Source organism: Macaca fascicularis, chromosome 17 (assembly GCF_037993035.2).
Source record: "Macaca fascicularis isolate 582-1 chromosome 17, T2T-MFA8v1.1".
Lineage (NCBI taxonomy): Eukaryota > Metazoa > Chordata > Mammalia > Primates > Cercopithecidae > Macaca > Macaca fascicularis.
Window position 1 is genome coordinate 64,956,210 of NC_088391.1, and position 19,242 is coordinate 64,975,451.

The 19,242-nt window shown below is 36.4% G+C and overlaps 1 protein-coding gene across 5 annotated transcripts in view; it reads right to left on the reverse strand.

Annotated features, from left to right (window-relative positions):
- Positions 1–19,242, reverse strand: part of KLF12 (KLF transcription factor 12) — a 447,122-nt gene that overhangs the window by 302,346 nt on the left and 125,534 nt on the right. For all 5 annotated transcript variants that reach the window (XM_015439340.4, XM_065532966.1, XM_065532968.2 and 2 more), the window contains one exon: positions 3,596–3,659. In XM_015439340.4, coding sequence (XP_015294826.3) covers positions 3,596–3,628 — 33 coding nt within the window. In that variant the 5' untranslated portion in view covers positions 3,629–3,659. Of the gene's footprint in view, positions 1–3,595; positions 3,660–19,242 lie in introns of those variants that run through there.

A 19,242-nucleotide genomic window follows, 5' to 3' on the forward strand; every position in this document is an offset into this window, starting at 1 on the left:
GTGAAATCATATAATGTCATGAATCTCTCTTACGCCAAAAATCAAATAATATCAATACCATGCACACTTTCAGAACTTGACAGCTTTAAATCTTTTTCACAAATATGTCCTTTTTTCATACCCATAGCAACTCTTGAAATGGGCAGGACAGGTGTTATTAGTTCCTCTTTGCAGATGAGAAAGTTAGAATTCACAAGTAGAGGGCACTGGGGTCCCAGATCAAACAGACAAATAATTGCAGAGCTAAGGCCTGCCTCTTTTTGATTCCACTTTTATTGTCCAGGCAACTACCCTACATACACTTACAGCAGCCAATGCTAACAATCCATTTCATTTACATTAATTGCAGCTTTTGGAGCAGCTATGGCTACTTAGTTCAAAATGGAAGAAAAGCTGGATTGCTGCTATTACAATCCCTCTATCCTGTGCAAAGAAAGAGCCTTGGAACTTGGAAAAGAAATGTAAAGCAACCACAAGCTATACAACCATCACTATGAAATAAACCCTTTTTGTGTGGCATGAAATCGTTCACATAGAGGCTTGCTCTTGTTCTCTTGGTTTCCAAATGCATAAAGTAAAAGTCACCCCACTGCTAATGCTGGGTGGTTAGGCAGCTGTTCATCAGAGGTAGTCGCAAAGCAAAGTTTTAATGTGAACTCTGATAAGCCGGACTAATGTATATGTGGGGTGGGTATGTTCTGAACACCTGCTCTAAGCCAGCTGCTGAGAAGCACTGGGTAAACATACTGAAATGGCTGCGGGGGAAGAAAAACGAAGCAAAGCAAGGAGCCAGGTCCACAACAAGCCACCATATTCACAGAGAGGATAACTGCTGAAATACGCTGAAGCATGTATCCACCAGACTTTATGCTGGTGTTTGTGAGCAGGAAATAATGGACAACGGGAATCTTTTTAGAATTTATTTGTCGTTTTCTAAAGGCAGATGGCAAAGGCACAAAACCAAGTGCAGTGAAGCTGAGTAAAGGAAGTAACTTAAGAATGAAGTAAAGAAAAACTTAATGCAAAAGTTGTGTTTTTTGTTTTGTTTTGTTTTTGTTTGTTTGTTTTTAAGGACAGGGCAGATGAAGACTGCTCCTGAAAGTAAAACTCTCAGTATGGACACAACAGAAATTTTATAAATCCCAAATAGGCTATTTAAATTTTAGAACCTAAGCAGAAAGGCACAGCATGATATTCCGTGGCTCTTGGCAGGATTTTGTCACCACTGGCAAACTGGAAACATACAAAACCATTGTAAAAGCCATATTCAAATCCCTTTTCAATTATGTATACTATGGCAATGTAGCTTCCACTGCTGACATTTTAAAAACTTCATCTTAATATTGACCTTGTCAATGTATTTGAAATATAAAAAAGATAAATTTTCAAACTCTGCAATTTTCTCCCTGAATCAGACGTTGCTAAAACTAACAGCATCTGATTCAAGCAGACTTAAAAACAAGCATTAATGTATTCTCTGTTCAAAGGCATCTAGAATGGATAAAATGTATGAAAAATCATTTTTAAACAGGCAGCAGTGAGGCTGGGTACAGTGGCTCATGCCTGTAATTCCAACACATTGGGAGGCCAAGGTGGGAGGATCACTTGAGGTCAGGAGTTCAAGACCAGCCTGGCCAACATGGTGAAACCCCGTCTCTACTAAAAATACAAAAAATTAGCTAGGCAACATGGCACGCACCTGTAATCCCAGCTACCTGGGAAGCCGAAGCAGGAGAATCATTTGAACTCAGAAGGCGGAGGTTGCAGTGAGCCAAGATCGTGCCACTCTACTCTAACCTGTGTGACAGAGCGAGACTCCATCTCAATGGGACAAAAACATTAAATTAAATACTCACTGCTCCTTTCTCCTTAAAGACTTCTGAACTCATGAATTATGAGCTTTAAGGCACAATTGTTCAGAATGAATCACATATATTACAGTCAATCATAATATTTTCAGGGTTTATCTTCAGGGTAACTAGTAACACAATGATTCTTTTTGCCATCATCTTCAGTTGTCATAACAAAAATTAGTTACAGCATAATGACACTGCCAAAATTTATAAACCTACAAAGCTAACATTGATCTTTTCAAATATAAAAATTTGATGACAACTAAACAAAAACATAAATACTATCTCAACATCATTTCTAAAGGAAAGGGATAAATACATTTTGCATGATAAGTAAAGAACATTTCCATGTTTATATAGAGAAGAGAAAAGAAAATTTAAATTTACTACCTTCGCCACTCTAGTCTTAAGGAATACATAAAATTTTTAACTTTACTGTATAAATGGAATTATCAATGGTGTGCTGGAGCTAGCTCATCCCTGGCTCATGAGAGCAAATTGTTGAATTTTAAGGAATCTTGCAAGCCAGGTGGTAAAGCCTCGAAAGCAGCCATAGTGGGAATAATTACACCACAGGAATTGATAAACACTACAATCAGGCCTCTCCTCTCCCCTCCTCCTCCCAGAGAACCACTTTACTAACACACCACTGATCCACATGCAAATACGTCCACAGTACAGTTAATCCTCACAAAGTGAATGCACCCACACAGGCAACACTGAGGTCATGAAAAAGAACATTACTGATACCTGCAGAAGTCTCCCTTGAACCATATCTGAATCAGTATCCCTCCACAGCTCTAAACGCTTTACAAATACTAGAAAGGAGCAATTTTAGCAATGAGGATGGAAGAAGGCAGTATTAAGCAAAAGATACAACCTTGAAAATCACTTGTAAGTAGCTATGAAGGTAGGCTGGCAGAAAAAGACATGGCAAGTCATGCATCGATTTGGAAGCAGCAAGAGTAATATGGGAAGGAAAATATGAAATTGTATTGCTGAGCAGCTACATGAGGAATTATGAGGCACATGCCTCTGTATGAGACCTGCTCAGTGTAAAACCGTATTTATGAAATAGAGATGGTTTAACATATTGTAATTCTCTTAGTGTCACCTATGATTTTTACATTGTAATCAGTAGGAACTACAAGAAAATATCAAATAACTACCACAAATAAGGTAATGCCCATCATTTGAGGACTGTTGAAAATCACACCCCACCCCTGCGCCTGACACTTTAATTCATACTGTATTTGTAAGAAACCAAATATTAAAGTTTTCCGTGATGATCCTACTTCTATGAGGAAAGCAGAGACTTCAGGGGCAGAGGACTGCATTTGACAGCAATCACGTACCATATGGCACTGGTATTAGAATTACGTTTGTAGAAAAGTGATGTATATTAAACAAAATCTGGCTTCTTTTTTTGTACCAGTGATCAGTTGCATCAAGCAGTTTTCCATTTTTTAATATTCATCTGAAAGTTGATTCTTAAAATACCAGCTTAAGTTCTGGAAAAGAATTACAGCTAGACTGGCAGGAAAAAAATGAGGAGTTGCTTCCATATAATTTTTTAAGGGGCTAAAAAGAAAAATTACATTTTACAGATAGATATGCACATGTAAGTACTGACCTCTGTCTTGTATTCACACAAGAAAGTACTCTAATGAGAATAAACTGCCCAAAAGTAATGCTCAAAGTAGCAATATTTTCAATGCAATTTTAACATTTGACTAACCGACCTTTATTGTTTTTCTCTTCATATGGATATTCATTCATCCATTTGTTCTTAGAGTCACATTGATCCTGCAAGAAAAACACAAAGACAAATGATGAGAGAAAGTTCTACAAGTTGATGTTATTCCACCTTTGGGGAAAAAAAATACAACCTAAATCTACAGTTCCTTAAGTTCATGATCATAGAGCTGAGGCATATCTTATCTTCAGCTATGTGTTGTCGGCTTGTTCTTCAGCCATGAAAGGGCAAAATGCAGTAGAGGAAAAAACACCAGCTATGACACTAGGACAAGATCCTGGGCACTAAATAGTGAATACCTAGGCAAAAACAAGGGAAGAAGGGAGGAGGAGAATAAAAAGAAAGGGATGCAACGGAGACAACTGAGGAGAAAATGGCAAAAAAAAAAAAAAAGGTTTGTAAGTAAATTTCCTCTATAAAAGAGAAGCCCCAAATACTCAAACTGTAACACTTGGCTTCATTATTCTTAGCAACTAAGAGAATTTAAAGTAATGCCATTTTATTGGGGAAATGATAATTTCTTTACAGTTGATAAAAATGTGCAGAATAATGAATAGAAATAAATGTAGTGGCTCCATGTCAGCCAATACCCAAGTAACTTTTTAAAAATGACCTAAATTGGCCGGGTGCGGTGGCTCAAGCCTGTAATCCCAGCACTTTGGGAGGCCAAGATGGGCAGATCACAAGGTCAGGAGATCCAGACCCTCCTGGCTAACATGGTGAAACCCCGTCTCTACTAAAAAATACAAAAAAACTAGCCGGGCGTGGTGGCGGGCGCCTGTGGCCCCAGCTACTTGGGAGGCTGAGGCAGGAGAATGGTGTAAACCCGGGAGGCGGAGCTTGCAGTGAGCCGAGATCGCGCCACTGCACTCCAGCCTGGGCGACAGAGCGAGACTCTGTCTCAAATAAATAAATAAATAAATAATGACCTAAATTAATATATGTCCCTTCTTTTAAAAATTAAATATAAATTAAATATTCATGTGTTTTCTAAAAGGTTCAAAATCTCCAGGACCATTAGGATCTCACCAAATCATTAAACATTATGGGGTTGGGGAGTTCTGATTATAATAGACCATTTGCCCTATTTGGATATATCTTACAAGTCTTCCTATTTATTCTCTCTCAGCATTATGTTACTTGCTTCAGAATTTCCATCTCATGAGGCAAATTTTCTTTGGCATTCAGTTGAGCCAGCTTATTAGGCACAGTTGACTTTATTTTTCATTTGGAATTACACTCAAGAGGGGACACACCCTGGAGTTCTCAGCAGCGCCCATTCTGTGCCAATGTCTATGGGCTGTAGCACTGGGCCTGGTTTCCTGTGTATGTTTCCATACATTTGAAAAGAACTCACTCACTCATAAAGGCCTTAAATGAAATGCAGCACAGTTCACAAGCTCCATGGGCTTGACCGGTGAAGGAAACTGGCGTTTAATTTTATTCCAGCTTTAAATATATATGTTTCTCTTGCTATAACAATGTCTCAAAACACGTCCCCTAATATGCACTACAGCTTTTACCAGGCATGCTACTAAAAAGGCAATCCAATATTTTAATATTATAGTGGCAGACTAAAAACATTCTCTTGAAATTCAGAGTATAATTCCTCTATTTAACATGATTAAACCATAACATGGTCTCCTTTGAAATACTTAAAAAGTCACCTAAGACACAGTGTTCTCAAAGATGTTTTATCCTTTCTAGTCTTCAAAATATATCTAATCCAATCAGTTCCAACTTCTTAGCAGAATGTTCAAGGTATGTCAAAACCTGGCTCATTATTTTTCACATGGTAGCTCTGTAATTTTTTTCATTTAATGTGCCATAGGCATTTTCTCATATTAAACTTACTAATGCTTAATCCTAAAATTTGTAATACTCCACTGAAAGAATATATCATTATTTACTTAACTTTTGCCTTATCATTTGTGACTTTTATTACGAATCACACATAAACACCCTTGCATGTAAATCTAGTGTGCACCAGCATCTCTGCTGGTCTGAATGATGCCTTTAAGCAACTAAAAAGGATGCCTCCTCTGGACAGACACAAAGAGCCTCCAATCTGGAAGAGGGCAGGGCCTGGCAAGCAGAGTCCACTGCAAACTACAACCACCACTCACCCACGCAACCTCATCCTACACTACTGCACTTAGCTGTACCAATTTATATTCCCACTAGGAGAAGACATAAGGATGAAACTGATCAGAAGTAAATTTTATAAACAAGGTAAAAGATAATGTCAAGGTTCTCACAAAACCCTGCCTTAGTCCCAAATCTTACTGCATGGCTCTTTGTGGTTTGTCATACCAACTACGTTTGCAATCTTCTACAATTTAAATTTGTATTTCTGTAGGTGTTAAAGCAGGGGAGGGCCTGATACAAAACTAGTTTTTGCTTTCCATCCAATTCAGGCTCCTAAGAGAGTGTTTCAAGATTCACCTCTTGCCTTTCAGCCCCTCAAACTTTTGTAGCACAAATGAAGGAAAGAGATGAGGACACAGATTAGAGTTGAGAAGACCTGTCTGTCCCTAGTCTCAATTCTATCATCTTCTGGCTGTGTGAACTTAAGCAACTCATTCAACCTCTTTGATGCCCAGTTTTCTTCTCCAAGAAGCAAGGATAATAATAATAATACCTGCTTTATCTACCTTGCCTACTCTAATTGCAGTAATGTTTATACAGCAATCTGTAAAATGTTAATGTCATACGTGTAAGAATTACCACTTTTTAATCAACAGCCTAGATATTGAATAGGAAATAAAAAAGATTTCTCTAAATGGAGGCCACATGATAGAACAGATGCATCTCTAATTTTATTCATGCTACGGGGCCTTTAGTTTTTCCCCCCACATCCCTATCAAAAGCAAGCCATGATATAAAATAGTAAAATGGCACATTTCCAATAACAGTTAATAGCTCATCAATTTCCAAATTAAATTTACTTAGCTCTGCCAAATAGGTTTCTGAAATTATCCAGTAAATCTTCCCAAAGCACAGAAGTTTTAAAGGCCAGTGGCCTCATCAAAATGCTCATGACGCATGGTTTTGGTCCTCATTTTCCTGGCTTCAAAAATGTTTCTCAATTGTCATTAGGTGAAGAAAAGCAAAGGACTGGTCGCTTATTTCAATATGAAAAACATGAAAAATGGCAAGGCATAAAATATTACACTTTCGAAAGTATTTTAGGATTACTTTTTAATGAAAATATTGCTGCCTGGAACCATGGGTAAATACTCTTGGTTTTAGAGGAGAGACTGGAGAAATTCCACTTACACCTGTTTCTCTTTATTAGCTGAAAACCATAGAGAATGATTTTTAAATTCTTTCCTTTCTCTTTTTCTGTCTTGAAATTTCCACATTTGATCACTCAAGTTCCTTTATAATTCAAAGACAGTACACCCTGGACAACAGAAGTGACCTTGGCCATAATGAAAGTGAATGCTATCCACTTTAACAAATAAGCAGTTACTCTGTCATAATTACCTCAGAGTACAGGCGTTATATTATACTACAGTAGCAGACGGCTTGCTCTTCATCACATCTTAAATGATCTATTATGTTCTCAGTCTTTAAAGGTTAGTGTTTAATACATTTTAAATGTATTAAAATAGACCCATAAGTATACTTGTTGCTAGATCCTCTGAGAATCCCTTTATGTATCTTTAAATAGAGACAGAGAAACACACTAGACATCTAACTAGCCAGGGATTCCACTCTCTGCCCAAAGGTAATTTAGTTGCTGTTTCGAGTAAATTGAACGGTGGTGCTGATACAGTAATCTTATTTGGAATTCTGTCTTCCAGATTCAGGTTTACAAATCACTGCTTCATTAGTTATGATCTTGTGTTTTCCAGCACCGATTTTAAAAATCAACTAATAAAGGTTTATATACATATTCAATTCAGTTACCACAATTTTTTTTTTCTTTTTTGAGACGGAGTCTCGCTCTGTCGCCCAGGCTGGAGCGCAGTGGCGCGATCTCGGCTGACTGCAAGCTCCGCCTCCCGGGTTTACACCATTCTCCTGCCTCAGCCTCGCAAGTAGCTGGGACTACAGGCGCCCGCCAGCATGCCCGGCTAATTTTTTGCATTTTTAGTAGAGACGAGGTTTCACCGTTTTAGCCAGGATGGTCTCGATCTCTGACCTCGTGATCCACCCGCCTCGGCCTCCCAAAGTGCTGGGATTACAGGCGTAAGCCACCGTGCCCGGCCAGTTACCATAATTTTTAAAGCCAACTAGGGAACTTGACAGGCAGGCTTTGTGCATGTCAGTCTGTGATGTTATGTAACAGGTCTAAGTTTGCCTGGCTCTGCGCATCAAGGTTTCTACCACATAAGTTGCTTTTTTTCTACTTAAAGTTATTTCTGTTTCATCTGTCACAGGGAGTTATCTTGGGAACTAAAAATATTTGAAGGTTAATCTAAATATTTCTGGAGATAAATGCAAATCTAAGTGCTACGTTTTCATAGCTATTTTGACTAAAAATGAAAAGTAGCTAAAGACACAAAGAAGAATGCTTGTTGCTAGGTGACAGGTGACACCTACTGTGTCTCTTCTGAACTTGTACAGCATGACACATCTCACTACCGAGAAGAGGTACGTGGATTTCCACTGGACACACATAATTCTCCACAGAAAAGCAAACTAGAGTTTTTAAATGCAGGCCACAGTTAGCAAATCATGGCTATAGGAAAAGAGATGCCTCTCACAATAGGAGAGAATAGTACTTTACTTTCCATTTCAGGTACACATTTTCTAAGTAGAGTCTACACAGGAAACACATTTAACTTTCACAATTCATGATTAAGCATTAAAAAGTGTTAACAGACACCACTTCAATTAGGGTAGGTGGAGTCCATAAAGAAAGCATTTTTCTCCTATAAGTAATCCAATGCTCACTAAATTTAGTAACACAAGGTCATCATAGTAAAGATCTCATAAGTTAAAAAAAGAAAGCACAAAAAAACTTCTAAGTAAGATTTCCTGGACATATTTTATAATTATACACCTACTTTCTAGCATATATCCCTTCCTCCAGACAAAAACCCAGGTACGGCCGGGCGCGGCGGCTCACGCATGTAATCCCAGCACTTTGGGAGGCCCAGGCGGGCAGATCACGAGGTCAGGAGATCAGATTGAGACCATCCTGGCTAACGCGGTGAAACCCCGTCTCTACTGAAAATACAAAAAATTAGCCGGGCCTGGTGGCGGGCGCCTGTAGTCCCAGCTACTCGGGAGGCCGAGGCAGGAGAATGGCGTGAACCCGGGAGGCGGAGCTTGCAGTGAGCCGAGATCGCGCCACTGCACTCCAGCCTGGGCGGCAGAGCGAGACTCTGTCTCAAACAAAAACAAAACAAAACAAAAAAACCAAAAACCAACAAACAAACAAACAAAAAAAAACCCAGGCACAAAGTTCCACCCTCTCCCCTTTGACTCATCAGGCAATCCAGTTGACAATACAGAAGTTTCAGGAACTCCATCATATCTAGCACAACAGGCTCTCACATGAACGAATGGCATATTCCACTGCATGTGAGAAAGGCTGTGATGCCATCATGGAAAAGATCTTGCTTTGAAAGCCAGAAAAAAGGAACATCAGCCTTAACACCTGGGGGTAATGTGACCTGGGGTAAGTTGTTTCCATTTTACATGCTCCTTTTGCCCCTTGTTAAACTGGTATCATAAGCCCTACCCCCCCGCCCCACCTCACTTTTTTTTTTTAAGCTAAGAATATTAAAAAAGAGAATGTGTATACCAGAATGTCTGGTATATAATGGATATTCAAGAAAAGTCACTCCTATTTCTACCCCCTACATTTATAATCAAGTGCCCAAAACTCCTTTTCCACTTCAACTTTCCTGACAACTAGGAAAAGCTATGTCCTACACCTGATACGAAGTTATACTTCCTCAATATTACCTTCAACCATACTTGCATGTTTCTTATAGGAAGGTCCTGGGATCCACAGAAAATGGAATCTCCTCTCTAGGATCTCAGAGTATAGTGTTCATAATTCCTCCATTAAGAAAATTCAAAGATGCAACAGGCAATGGAAATAGGAGAAAGGGACTTCAGAGGTCAATAATAACCCATATTCAATAAAGATCCCCTTGGAATTCCGTTCGTTGCATAAGTTGACTTAAAATACTTCATTTATAAAACTGTCCCCCATTTCCAGTTTTATGTTTCCCTGAAATTATGCTTCCACCCAAGGATTCTTCACCACTTAAAACAGCAGATACTACTACAGAAAGTAAAATTTAAGAATTAAAGTCCCACTTGGAGTAAGGTATGCCCCAAAGCTTGAGCAGTCACTTAAGAACAGAGCTCACTGAATAAACAACCCATTTTCAGAAGGAGAAGGTAAAGCAAAAGCACACGGACATGGAAATTACTCTTTTAATCTGTTTTCAGCTTTCATTTCATTACACCCCATCATTCTGTGCACCCAGAGAACAAATAAGTCTTTAAAAGAAAGTAACCATAGCAAATGAATTAAGCATTTCTTTTACATATATTGTTCTCAGTATAATAGTTTGAAAAGTAATTTATGCTATGCTCAGATTCAAGTGTAACTGCCATTTTATCAGGACTGCATAGTCAAAAATCTGATTTGTACTGCAAGGATTGACAAGATGATTAAATTTTGTCTTTGTATGTCTAATTTATGTGATTTAAATTGTAACAAAATAAAAACATGTGCCATTTGGACGTGCACGTAAGTACCATAAGTACTACCACATGTAGTACTGCATTCTGCCAAAAGTAACTTGGCCACACACACATTTGCACTGCCAGATAAAGAACACTCACATCTTTCTCTTAATTCCATCTATCAGGAGGCATTTTTAACCATCATGCTGAAGATGTTAAAATCTTTGGGGTTTTGAGAGGCTGGTGGAAGAAGGGAAGAATAGTGTGCCCATTTACCCAGTAATCTCTAGCACTACTTGTAAAATGTAGTTGTGTGATGTATACATAGAATGCCAAATTAAAAATTTTGAAAGCAACTGAAAATCAAATCAAACACATATTTGGTACCAATTACAAATGCATAGTTCACACAGCCTAAGAATTTATCTACTACTTCACTTCAATTGGTGTTGTTGGAACACAGCTAGGTACAGGACATTATGGGGTAAATAATTAAAAGTTTTAGATACTAGAGATCTATGACATAACCAAGAAAAAAAAAGTTGCTTTGCTCAGTATGCAGTATACATATTTGGCTTTCCTATTAATTGTTGCCTGTATGCTCAGGCTGCCAATGCTAAGCATGATAAATCCCATTCAAATGCATAGTAAACAGTTTGCTTAGTGAATAAATTTATTTTCTAGTCCATCACAACAATAGTTGATTAAAATATGTTGCTCTTATCCACACTTTTGAATTAATTCATGTGAAATAACACAAATATTTATTAAATTGTGGGGAAAACATTCCATCAAACTGTGAAACTTGAGTAGAAAAACAAATGGTACATGCTTAATTATGGTTGACATTTAAATGAAATTTGCATTCTCAAAATATTTTGTGATAATTAGAAAATATTAGTAGACAAAGTATTTTAGGAAACTTTACGTTCAATCTCTTTGCACATCTGAGCCCAAGGAACTGTTAACAAAGGTAGATTTTATAATATAATTTGAAAGATCAAAGGACTGAATAGATTTGTTCTACTGACATGTTGACATAGTGATCCAGAAATGAGACACTTTATTTGATATTTTTAATGATTATCTTACAGGTTGCCGAGTGCCTTACTGAATAATAGCTTTGACTGGCTGAGTTCATCAATCCAAGTTTGTGTATTTAGATATCATCTATGTACTTCAGAATCTGGTCCTCAACACATAGCTAGCTGTCATAATACATAATCAATTAGTATTTCTCAAAAAGCAAATTAGTAGACTGTCAAAGAGATTGCTTAACCATATGTTTCTCTCATTACTACATAATCCCAGAAAATAAAAATAACATTTGTTGAGAATGACAAATTATTTTCTTATTTAATTACCTTATTTTTATTTATGTTTTTGAGACAGAGTCTCACTCTGTCATCCAGACTACAGTGCAGTGGCACCATCATGGCTCACTGTAGCCTCGACCACCCCAGACTCAGGCTATCCTCTTGCCTCAGCCTCTTGAGTAGCTCGGACTACAGGCTCTTACCACCACATTCAGCTAATTTTTTGTAGAGATCGAGTTCTGCCATGTTGCCCAGGCTTGTCTCAAATTCCTGGGCTCAAGCAACAATCTTGTCTCAGGCTCCCAAAGTGCTGGGATTACAGGCATGAGCCACTGTACCTGGTCTGACTCTTATTTATAAATAAGAACCAAAAACAACTCCTTTAAAAATGGGAAAATACTAAAATTTGAAGAAGGTCAACTCGACCATATTCTAGGAATTGCTAGCAGGTAATAAAAGTCACTGATTTATAATACAGATGCACATTACATGGCAAACACATTCTGTTATCAATTTACACATGAATCGCCTATATCAAAGAACTGAGAATAGTAATATTCAATAATAGTAATACTCAATAGTAATAGTAATACATCAATAGTAATACTCCATGGAACCTGACACACAGAAGCTCACAGTCAACAAAGGTGGGCTGAATATAGAAAAGTGACATAATTATAACACTAATATCTACCATCTCTTGAATGTTTCACCATATAGTTAACAATGACTAGGTACTTTTACATATATTATTTAATTGAATTCATGGAAGAACCATAGTTATTCCAGGCAAGTTGAATTGGTGTCCACATTTTATAATGAAAGTAAGTGTGATTAAAGTTAGTATTCTGTAATTCAGATCAAGATGCCATCCTTAGAAACATCATAGGAGCTCTGGCGAAGAACAGAGTATAGTGGGAAGTGGAAGGAAATCAGAGAAGTTTCACAAAAGTGCTTACACAAAGCTGAGTCTTGAAAAACAGGGAAGACAAGACATTTCAGGGAAAAGAGATGGATTGGGTAGCAGACTTAAGTCTGAATTTGAGAATCATACACATATGTGAAAATATGCATAACTTACAAAGAATATATGTGTATATTAGAGTGAGTATCTCATGAGTTAACATATTATATTAGTCAGTCTATTCAACTGAAAGAGGGACTCTAATGTGGAAAAGAAGCCTGTGATATGAAAGGGGGATTCATTTCAAGGAAGTAATAAAAGCACTTCTGAAAGTCTAGCTTCTTGTGTCTCAGGTGTGTATTTGTTTTACAATGCAAAGGGATTTGTTAGGTATGCTAAATCAGGACCACAAAAATATAATTTCAACAATTCTATGAAAAAGTGACTAAGAATTATGTCACGTTCCACACGATTCTTGATATTTCTGATACTGCTGGCCATCAAAGATCAAATATTGCACAATACTTATTATTCAAACATGGATCAATGAAAATATGTTTACAGATGGTGTGTCTGCATGTGTACACATACACAGCTAAGCTTTACTGAAAAAATGGACAGGAGATAAAATCCTGAAGAATAAGTTACGTAAGTTTCAGAAATACTCCAAAAAATTAAGTAATTTTGAAAAATAGTGTAGCAGCCAAGGAATGTCAATGGCATTTTAAAAAGTAATCCCAAAACAAAAATTGCCCCACTGTAGGGTTAAAAATGTATTTGGAGACGCACACAAAACTAGTATGTTCACAAGTGAAATGACATGATCAAGTAAGTATTGAGAGTAAGCAGGTTAAGTGCTCACACGTATCTCCCCAATAAGCATAGGGAATGTATTTTTATATTTTAAGTTAAATATAGTATCATTCAAAAAACACCACGTTTTTTAAAGAATCCCTTCAGTTCTCTAACTTTATTCCCAAAGGTGGCTTAACACATCTTGGGAGATACAGGGAAGGAAAGCCACTAGCCAATGAACTGAATTAAAATTGTTCAGAGTGGAATGGTATCAAATCCCAGTAGTAAAAGTAGTAGTGATGACAGCAGTCCTGGCATCAGCAAATATTTAATATGAATTTACTATGTGCTAGCAATTGTTCTAACTACTCTATTGTCCATTAACTTGCATTAATCTTCACAACCTTGTGAAGCGGGTGGAATTATTATTCTCATTTTACAGATGTGGAAACACAGAGTAGTAACTTGCCTAACAAAATTCTGCGGCAAAGGCAGAATTTTGAAACCTGTATTTTGGCTCCAGTCTTCATGATTTTAAGTACTATTAGTTAAATGATGATTCTTATAAATAATCTTGGTATAACCTCATCATGTAATACACAAGTGTGGTATCTTTATTTGTAGAAAATATGCAGAAAGCCAATAGCAACCAGAGAGTTTTTGTGTTTTCCCCTCAAGCAGTTTAAAATAAGATATTTCTGAAGTAATGGCATAAACTCAGATGCTTTTCCAATAAAGGAAAAGAAAAACATATTCCAAATCTGAGATTATTTGAAACCATGCCCAATATTACAATAAAGCCAGTATTTTATTTCTCCACTAATTAGAAACTAATCCGTTCCTTAAATCATTTAAGGTTTTGGGGATTTTCAAAGATTTGAAAATTTTTGTGTGTAAAGTCTCCTACACGAAACTTAGGATTAATAAATGAAAATTCTCCTCCTCCTTTCCTCACCAGTGATATCCAAACCTGTGCACAGACAAAAAAAGGAATTTAACTTTCACTTCACAAATAAACTGCATTCTTTGATAATGTCTTTAAAATAAAACAGTCAATTCTGAAAATACGTTTCAAAAAAGTATTTCTAACCTGTGCTTGAGGCTGTTATCCCAAACAGCTATAAATTTCATAATTTGAAAAAGTAATTTATGCATAGTTTTGGCAAAATATTTCCCTCAACTCAGATTGTTTAAATATAAATAACATTAGATTCTTTGCTGATTCTGAAGGTACTGATATGAACATAATATTAAACAATCTCAATAAGGTAACCAAATAATAAAGATCCTACATCTCATTTTAAAAGCTAAGCAAATAAACTTCAATGCTGTCAAATAGTTAACTTCCTAAAATGTACTGAAATATGGAGAAATAAAAGAAATATAAAGGAACTATAAAATCTCTATAATCATATGTACTAATTCTGCTTTATATAATTATATATAAATAAATATCCCTGCCTATCAATGAGGATTCAAAGGTGAAAACAGACGTCATATAACATATACTCCAAAATTTAAAAAGGCTGGCAGTGGTATGCTGCACTTTGGGGAAGCACCGATAAATCAAATCTGTGAACAGTAGGCACCAGGTTTGTGGTTTGACACAGTTCATCTCTCCATGGAGCCAGGATGGAGGATTAAAATAACTGCATTTCAGTTCAGGAAAACCAAGTAGATGACAACTTACTAGAAATCGGGAATAGAGCTATGAAGTATACACATGACTCTGTTCAACTTTAACATGAAAAGCGCAGCCAAACAGCATCTAAATGAATACAAGAGCCACACAAAGGGCACGGCACATACTATTTGGAGATCTTTGTAAATGGCAATCTTTGTCCAAAACATACAAATTTCCTTCATCACGGAAAGTGGCTGGTTGCTAACCTCTATAATGGTGTTTTTGTATTTACCCATAAGCTTCAAATTACAACACGCTTCAGTATTCAGCTTCATAAAATGCTTTATACTACATACTACTACTTCAACTATTCTTTTTAAAGGCTTTTGATCTGGCTCAGGGCGTTTCCCTTCCCCCCATCACATCTGGGTTCTCATTCTGTACTCTCCTCCAGTATAGAAGTCATCTCTCCTGCCTTAAAAATATTCAGATGTTTACTATACAACACTTTACTTTTGGCTAGTTCTACTGCTTCATGTAGTTGCAGAACAATTTCTGTCATTCCTCAAACATATAATCACAACCTATTAACTATTTTATCCACTCCCTCTCCGCCATGGTCTCTTTGATCACTGATGTCTATTTGGCATTATAGAGAACCTGCCCTAGAAAACTCTCCTCCATATTTCAGTGACTTCTCTGAATCTTACCTCTGTTCTCTCTAACCATTACCATCAGATGTCTTTTGATGATTCTCTCTCCCTACAGAGGTATCTTCCAAGAGTCCCCCTAACTTTAAGACATGCTTTCTCTCTGTGTTTGATCTCCTAAAAGTTCAACTCTTAGAGTGTCAATTACCACCACCCCAGGTAACTCCCAAATGAACATCTTTGGGCAAAATTTCTCACCTAAATATCTACTTTTTGTCCATATATATATATATATATATATATATATATATATATGTGTGTGTCATTGAACAAATCAAAATATCATCTTATTGTATGTCTGGAATTATGACAGCCATGAACATTTACAGCCAAGACTGTTCCCCTATACATGATGGCTTACCATTTAGGGAAGGAGACAGTGGCACTTCCAAGAACCAAAAACTGAGGTCATTGTTTTTCCCTCAATGAACTGTTTCCCCATTTCAGTCAGAAGTCATCAACATCCAATTGCTTCAACCTTATCTTTGAGTCAATGTTAACACCCTTTTCTACCATTGTATAACAAAAATCCATCCTTCCTTCCAAACACTCTTTAGATTGACTTTTGCAATTTTCTTTTGCCATCTCATCTGCTTTAGGCCCTCATTTAACAAGTCTGAATGATTGCTCATCTCTAGTCTCTGCTCTTTCCAATGCACATGACAAACATATCGGGCTAATGTTTAAGATATTTCACCACGATAATCCCAGTCTCAAGAATTTACATTATTGTTTTCCAGTACATCTCAATTTACATTTACTTTCACAGCCCTTCTGAAGAGGAAGGGGTTTCCTCCTTTTCCTCTGGGAAGGGTTTCATCTCTGCCTGCAGCCAAATCTCTCCTGCATTATCATGTCCTCACACAGACACAAACAAGTGCTGAGTAAAATCAATGCAGTCATCTTTTTTTTAATTAACCTTAGAATCTGTCAACAAAACTGCCTTTAAAAATCTACTGTAAGCATCACATTTTGTGGAGAAATACTGAAAGCCTTCCCCACTGAAATCAGAAAAAAACAAGGATATTTTTCATCACCCCGATACAGCTAATGTTGGAGGTTCTACCAAGTATCATAAAGCCTAGGTATGAAGATATAAACATTATTTCAAAACAAAACTATTATTCATGGAAAACATAATTCTGTAGTAGAAAATATGAAGAATCAACAGTCACAATATTAGAATTAACATGAATTTAGTATCATCACTGATTTTCGTATGCAGACATACACAAATCAATATACCAGAACAAAAAACATTTATACCTGGAAATTTTTTTTTAAATGGCATTAATTAAATACCTAAAAATAAGCATAAAAGATATTCAAAACATCTATGTTGAAAAAACAAAACACTCAAGAGAATTTTAAAAGTCCCAAGTAAATGGAGGGATATACAATGTTCATAGGTAGGAAAATCCAATATTGGAATGTAAATTCTCCTCAAGTTGATCTGTAGATTGAATACAAATGCAATCAAAATCCCAGGGTCTGTAGATTCAATACAAACCCAATCAAAATGCACACATGCTGAAAAACTGATTCCAAATTTAAAAGATGAATGTGAGGAACCAAGAATAGCCAAGATAGTCTTAAAGGAAAAGAACATTGGAGGACTTACATTCTCACATATTAAGACCTATTATAAGCTCTCATGATTAAGACATTTTGGAACTCATACACAAGTCCAGATAAACTGACCCATGAACTCACATTATGATTGTGGTCACCTGATTATGAGAAAAGTAGTACTATTCTGCAATTAGGAAAATACGACCTTTTCAATAAATTGTACTCAGTCAACTGAATTCCCTATGGGAAAACAAAGTGAACTTTAACCCCTACTTCACATCATACACAAAAATCTATTCCAGATGTATGCAGATATAATATGAAAGGTAAACCAATGAAGTTTCTGGAAGAAATAAAAAAGAATATATAATCTTATAATAGGCAAAGATTTCATCAAACACCAAAAGTACTAATCATGAATGACAGCTAATAAAATGGACAATATTAAAACCAAGAATGAGTTCATATATTTACTGAAGTAACTACATACAAGAATATCATGTGGCAGTACTATGTGCATTAGCCAAAAATATACACAATCAAAATTGCATCAACAGTAGAATGAATAAATAAGTTACAGTATATTCAAATAATGAAATGCTATACAACAATGAGAACAACTGGTACTTGGGGGAAAAAAAAACGCAATGTGAGATAAAATTAAACCAGTTACAGAAGTGCACACAATTTGAGTCCATTCAAATGACTCAAAAACAGTTAACATTAATTGATATGAAATCAAAATAGCAGTTACATTGGGAGAGTGACAATGACCAGTTGGAAAGGGATACAAGGGGCAGACTTTGGGGATAGTAATGTTTTAATATTTTATCTGGGTAGTAGTTACAAGGATGTGTTCAATTCTGAACATTTACTGAGGCATATACTTATAATTTATATAATTTTTGCACTTTTATTTCACTAAACTTTCCTGTAAGAGAAATTTTGATCAGACCAATTCCTAATTTTAAGTCACACTGCCCAAATTATAGAGTGATGCCCAGTATATGCATGAGTCACTCCAAAATCAGCTACCACCAAGGACCAATCAATTAACAAGAGAGGGCACATAAGCCACTTTTGTTTGGAGGAGACTAAGCAACTGGAAACACATCTGGTATTCCATCCATCTCATAAAGTCCTTTACACCAGCAACAGTTTTTAATGCAAACAAGTTATACAATGCATTTTGTTTGAGGTTTCTGTTGTTCCTTGCAATATGATGAATTCTTATGGCTGACCACTAAATATTATTTGATTCACTAATGAAGATTCACACCAAATTAGATTCAGAAAATAATTTGGTCATTTTTCCTTAATTAAACTGCAACACTACCATTAAGTACTGTATGTGCCAATTGGCAAGTCAGTTAAACTTTCTGGGTCTCAACATCCTCATTTATGAAATTAAGGGGCTCAAGATCTTTGAGTCTCCTTTCATTAATAAAGTTGTGAATCCTATAAATCCTATATTTTGTACATGTACAAGTCTGCAAGACATCTGTAATGAGCTGGAATAAATTAATATTGTTAACAGAATTTGAGTTCTAACTCTGCATTGATGAATTCATAAAATTTAACCAATCTTCTCATTCCCAGCAGCTCCCAACCTGCTTCAGGCAGGAATAAAATCAATAACTTATGTCCGTTGTAACCAGTACTCCTCTTCTATTTACTAGATATCACTCTGAAAGGAGATTCTTAGGAGATACAAATGAGGACCGTGGAGTGAAGTATTTTCACTATTTCCCAGCTGAGCCTGTGAATGCAATAGTAGCTGAAGGATTCTCCAAAGCTGGCAGAGAATGGATTTGTGGCCTTGAGAAATTCTGAAGGTGAGTAGAGAGGATTTCTTTTCTAAGCACAGTTCAATAAAGCACTGCATTGTAACAGTTTATCTGCAACTGTAAATAATCTGTTTCCCTACTGTTTTACCACAGTCACTTAGAATGCTCAGGAATGTATCTGTCACTATCTTGAAAATTTTAAAGGAATATATTACTTACAATAGTATTTCAGCAGTAAAAATGCAATTCATAAATCAGGTTATGT